Source organism: Myotis lucifugus, unplaced genomic scaffold, assembly GCF_000147115.1.
Source record: "Myotis lucifugus unplaced genomic scaffold, Myoluc2.0 scaffold_542, whole genome shotgun sequence".
NCBI classification, from domain to species: Eukaryota; Metazoa; Chordata; class Mammalia; order Chiroptera; family Vespertilionidae; genus Myotis; species Myotis lucifugus.
In genome coordinates this window covers 255807-261806 of record NW_005871590.1, presented here as the reverse complement: position 1 = coordinate 261806, position 6000 = coordinate 255807, and the positions used below count along the sequence as shown (strand labels likewise).

The following is a 6000-nucleotide window of genomic DNA, read 5'->3' as shown; positions in this document are numbered from 1 at the left end:
CCATCCCAACCTCTGTGGATCCCAGCTTCTATCTATTTTAAAGATTCTAATAATGTTCCACTGGCTCTTTCCCCCCCAAGCACCATTGTACCTTTATCCCTGCACTCTAGATCGGTTGGACCTTAGTACGATTGGTCGGATGGAATGGTGAGAGGGAATGAAAAAAAAATGTCGTTAGGGACGGAAGGAAGATGGTGAGAGGAAGGAAGGATGGGTGAGAGGAAGGAAGGATGGGTGAGAGGAAGGAAGGATGGTGAGAGGGAAGGAAGGAAGGATGGGTGAGAGGAAGGAAGGATGGGTGAGAGGGAAGGAGGAAGGAAGGGATGGGTGAGAGGGAAGGAAGGAAGGATGGGTGAGAGGAAGGAAGGATGGGTGAGAGGGAAGGAAGGAAGGATGGGTGAGAGGGAAGGAAGGATGGGTGAGAGGAAGGAAGGATGGGTGAGAGGGAAGGAGGAAGGAAGTGTAAATGCATGGAAGGAAGGAAGGGCGAAGGGTGTTTGGATTAAAGAATTGAGGAGGTGCGTAGTAGAGAGAGCAAGTGATTAATTAGAACCAAGATGACATAAAAGAAAGAGGTACAGAGGGAAGACATAAGAGTCTCCAGCTTTTGTACAAGGCGCCATTAATGACAGTTCACCGCTCTCTGCTGTTTCCCACATATTCTCCCTGCACACAGGACTCCGCTGCATGTTCATTTAGCGCCTCTTTTTGACCAGGTGCTGGGGATAAGCGAGTAAGACATGACCCTCCTCTCAAGGAGGATTGAAAGCCTCAGGCAGGTGCTCAGCTGATGATCTCGTTGCCTTATCATTAGAGGCTCTTCACGGAGCGCGGCCTCGGCTGCCCTGGCGCAGGCCGTGTCCCACAAGGGCTCGCACGGGATCTTTCTCTCCCTTTGCTGGAACCCATTTGCACTGTTCCCCACCTTTCTGGGAAGCTTTGAGTTTTCTGTGTTGTTTAATGGAATGGGACGATCTCGCATGGAGTGACAATAGTTTTCCCCTTTAACCAGGATTGACCGCAAGATGTCAAATACTCACACCACCTACAAGCTGGATGAGGCCCAGGCTATCATGAACGAGCTGCGGACCATCAAGAAGGCCATCTGCACAGGCGAGAAGGAGCGGCGGGACCTGATGCAGGTGGGAGGCGTGCGCCCCTTTGCCCACTCGTCTAGCTTTTCTTTATGTAGAATTTTTACAATATTATATATTCGTGCCCGCTTGTCTTCTTCCCTTTGTTTCGAATTTTAAAAATATTATATACTTATTATATGCACAGTTCATATATATCCAAAGACATACATGTACATATAGTATTACATATGCATATCTATCTTTAATGTGTGTGCGCACATATGTATTTAAAACAATGCATCCTAGTTTCCCAGGACTGCCATCACAGAGGACCGCACACCAGGGGGCTGAGAACCAAGGAAATTGATTCTCTCAGAGTCTAGAGGCCACAGCCTGAAATCAAGGGGTTCGCAGGGCTGCGCCCTCTGAAGGCTCTAGGGAGGCCCCTTCCTGTCCCTTCCAGCTTCCGGTGGCCACTGGCAACCCTTGGCATTCCCGGGCGTGTGCCTTCGCTGTCGCGTGGTGCCCTCCATGTGTCTCTGTCTAAATGTTCTCTTCTCATGAGGACGCCGGTCCTGGGTGAGAGCATGCTCTAAGCCAGTGTAACCTCGTCTTAACTTGACTCCATCTGCGAAGACTGCAGTGGGCTCAAGTTCGCGGGCCCCGGGGGAGGACTTGAACATGGTGTTTGGAGGGCACAATTCAAGGCACAGTGGGTGACACATTCATATTGTTCAGTAATCAAAATAATGCAGAAAGTCTCTGATAAGTCTAGCTCTCTCCCCCTTCTCTCACGGCCCGTAACTACCCTTATTAGCGTGGCGCGGGCCCTCGGCGTGTTTCTGAAGACACGTGTCAGGGTGAGCACGTGCTCAGCGGCCCTCAGACACAGCCGGGACTGTGCCTGCTGCCCTGCACGGCTCCCTCCCAGCATCATGCCCCGTTCCTTTCCCCGTGTCTGTGCACAGTGAGCTGCTTCATCCCACGTGTCCTCCCAGGGGCAGAGATTCAGTGATAAGGCTGGGATCATTGTAGCCTCATGTTGCTGTTTATTTGCAACTTCAATTCTTGTAGTTCCTGTTGCTTTTAGAAAAAGCTGACTTTTTGCAAATGGATGCACGCTGGTCTTTCTGCTCCACACGGGCAGGCACCTGTTGGTGGCCGCTGCTCCAAAGGCTTCCTTACACCGGCGGTCGCCAACCTTTCGGACCTCACGGACCACCAGTGCTCCGTGGACCACCGGTTGGCGACCGCTGATCTGAGCGGCTTTGTCTTTCTCGTGCGAGCTTAATAATTCAGTCCCTTGCAGGACGCCGTGGTCTAGATCCAGCACCAGCTGCGTTAGATCGCCCCTGGGCGTCCTGGCGTCTGCAGAAACAGTTTTTTAAAAAATTATAGAAAATCTGATTTCTCTTGAACTTTCACCCAAAGGGCTTCTATGTGCCAGAATACACACTTCCTCTGAGATCTGGCAAACTGGCGTATGTATGAGGTGACCTTGGACCATGTAGAATTATGATCGAAAGTCAGGTTGTGAAAACGTGTCAATATCATCTGGGAGCTGTCTTTGCCCCCAGCGTGGTTTATGAAAATCTCAAGGTAGCATCCTTCTCAGACTCCTTTACTGCTAGGACATGCGAGATGTGACTCCTCCCCCCACTTTATGGAGACATAATTCACAAACAAATTTGTCTAGATTTAAGGTGTACAATGTGAAGGTTTGATACACATATAGATTGTGAAATGATTACCGCCATAAAATTATAACACCTCCACCACCTCACATAGTTAACTCTGTGTGTGTGTGTGTGTGGTGAGGGCATTTAAGGTCTATTCTCTTAGCCACATCCAGGCACACAGCACAGTTTTGGAGACTAAGTCACCTTGCTGTACATGACGCATGTTATAACTGGAAGTTTGTACCCTTTGACTGACATCTCCCCATTTCCCCTCCCCCCAACCCCTGGCAACCTCTATTCTACTTTCTGGTTCTATGAGTTTGAGTGTTTTGGGAGGGAATGCTTTTTTTTCCCCAAGAGTTTTGAAAAACAGTGAAAAGGGTACCACAGTTGTTCTCTGTATTGTTCACGCGCTACCAGGAGGGCTCGATTGCTGTTTGATTTCAGTCACTGAGAGTTGTATTAAAGGTGCATGTCCTGGACATTTCTTTGAAATCCGATGAGAATGGGGTTGGGTGGCCAGCCTGCCAGTGGGGAAGCCGCCCACTGGACGCGGAGTGAAATGCCTGCTCTTAGAGGGAGAGGCGCACGCCCACCTCTGTTACAAGTGGCTCGTTCATTCTGTTGCAGAGCCTGGCCAAGCTCACCGACGGCTTCAGGAATAACTTTTCTCTGACCGACCCGCTGCAAGAGGTCCCTCACCACCCAGGCGCAGTGGGCAACTCTCACCAGTTCTGCGACGCTGGGTCTCAGACCGACATCATCGGAGAGGTAAGTCACCGGGGAAGAATCGAGCAAGAAGGGCTGCTTTTGTGTGGTCATCTCTCATTGGCTCACCTTTTCCACTTCCTCTTCAGAAATGTTCTGGCTTTTGTGCCATTCGATTGGAAGAAAAAAATATTGTTTCTCACATCCAGCTGTGAAGGTTCAGTGGCCTGGGACACACTGAAATTGCTTATTACCTATATCTTTGTGATTCGGATTCTTAAAAATGGCAGAATCCTTTTGAGAATTGAGTTTAGATGTCTCTTTGACAAACATGTGACTTTTTAGAGTATGGGTCAGCTAACTTTTCTGTATGAAGGTCCAGATAGTAAATATCTGGGGCCTTGCAGGCCATGCAGTCTCCGCCACACCTACTCTGCGGTGGTGTTATGCAAAAGCAGCCATGGGTGATAGGTGAACTAATGGCAGGGGCTGTGTTCCAATAAAACTTTATTTACAAAAACAGGTGGTGGGCCGGATTGGGCCTTTGGGCCTTAGTTTGCTGATCTCTGGCTTAGACCAGTGAATCTCAAAGGCTTTGTGGCTGTGTCACCTTGGCTTCTATTTTGGTGCTATTTCTTATTCTAAAAGAATGTCAGGAAATGAAATTGAATTAAAATTAATTTTGTTTGGGACTTGAAAGAATTTCATAATACCCCTTTTTGATGATTAGTGAAACCTTGAGTTAGCCACACAAATAAAGTTGGCAGCCATCATTTGAAGCCACTACTTGAAGACACTGCTGCTGGAATGTCATTGAGTGAAGTGTGTCATTTGGTACAAATGGATAAACAGTTCTGTTCCTTTGGGCTTGAAGATGAAATATCAATAGACTACAGCTTGCCCTCCTCCATATTAAATAAAAAGAGAAAAAAGAAAGGGAAGAGCCATTGACAAAAACCTCTGGGTTTTAAATAATTGGCTAATATTTTGAAATTTTAGCAGGTAGTGCTTCTTTGAGGGGACTATACTATCAGCACAGAATGACTTTTTATGCCTTGGATGTCCTGGAATAGCCCTATTTCATTATTCTTAAAAGTAGGATCAGACGTTTGAGGCCGGGGGGCACCTTTGGTTTAAGGAATATGGTCGCCAGGAGAAGAATCTGTACGTCAGAAATGTCTGGCATGTTTTGCCTACAGATTTTGGCAGGAGGGAGGGAAAGAAGTTCAAGACTCTGAATTCCGTGAATAACTCATTGCTGCTTATCACAAGGTTGGAATTAGAAGTGAGGGCCTCTGAACTGGTCTGACAGAAGCAGGACAGATGGGAGGCTCTCTGATGGCGCTCAAGGGTCGGGGAGAGGCTGATGACCCGGCGCAGCCACTGAGGGGGGGTGACTGGCTGCCTGGGTTGGCAGCTTCATGGCTCTTATCTCCATTTAAGTGGTTGTTTCCATCCCCTTGTGACGGGAGAGGGGATCGAGGTGCCAGGTTACCTAAGGTCATGTAATCAGGGAGAGAGCATGAGTGTGAATCAACATCTCTGATCCCTGAACCCCTGTGCTCTCTGCTCCATCATGTTCCAGAAAAATACAGTTCACCCTTCAACAATGCGGGTTTGAACTGCACTTACATGATGTGTATCGATAGCTTCATCACTAATCATTCAAGTAGAAGAGTTTCAAGTATTTGTTGACATGAGGTTATTTTTTTTAAAAAAAGCTTAATGGCCATGCTATCTGGTTTAGTAAGGTCAGGTCTACAGATGGAGGTGATTTATTGAAACGAAGTCGCGTGTTTTCAGGAAAGAAGGAGAAGTAACCAAGGAGAGCTACAGTCACCTCCCAGCCAGGCATTTCTTTCCTTCCGTTTAGGGATTTGCTCGCTTCAGTGCGATCCGTGTGGAAATGTTTCAGCGCAGCTAGTGGTCACGGCAGAGCATGGCATTCCAGGTCTAACTCCTAAGGCGACGCGCCAGGCTCCGGCCACGGAACATTCGGAGTCCTGGTCCCTGCGTCACACAGCTAGTCTGTCATCTTAGATCTGGTGACTTCTTAGGAGAACAGCATTCTGTATTTGTTAAGAAATGAGAGCATTAAGGGGGGGAAAGGAGACATAGGTAATACTTTGAACAATAAAGCATGAAAATAAAATAAATAAATGAAAGAAATGAGAGAATATACTGCCCCACATGAGCTGAATTTTTTTGCCTTTGTGTCAGTTTTTATCAAGTCATCCCATATTTCCTTTAAAACGTAATTTGTTGTTTAGAATTACACAACAAATGAATACACGTTCACTGTTTCAAAAACGTTCACCAATGTCGGCAAAGCAAACGTCTTCCCAGCCCCCTCCCAGCACCACTGTCTGTGGTGGCTGCTGGGTAGGATTTGGTGTGTTTCCTTCCAGGCCTTTGGAAAATGGAAACTGGAAGATGAATCACGATAGCCTTCATTGTTGCTGAAAGTTGAAATGAATGGTCTATTTTAAAAAGATGTTTCTAATATGCTTTCCTTCCCCTTCCCCCCTGCCTTGGAA

The 6000-nt window shown here is 47.4% G+C and overlaps 1 protein-coding gene across 3 annotated transcripts in view; it reads left to right on the top strand.

Annotated features, from left to right (window-relative positions):
• Window positions 1-6000, top strand: part of WWC3 (WWC family member 3) — a 74302-nt gene that overhangs the window by 29430 nt on the left and 38872 nt on the right. For all 3 annotated transcript variants that reach the window (XR_002826579.1, XM_006104110.2, XM_023745434.1), the window contains 2 exons: window positions 1013-1142; window positions 3386-3526. Coding sequence is in view for 2 of the 3 variants with exons in the window: in XM_006104110.2 (XP_006104172.1) it covers window positions 1013-1142; window positions 3386-3526 (271 nt within the window). In the remaining variant the exon portion in view is untranslated. The remainder of the gene's footprint in view (window positions 1-1012; window positions 1143-3385; window positions 3527-6000) is intronic.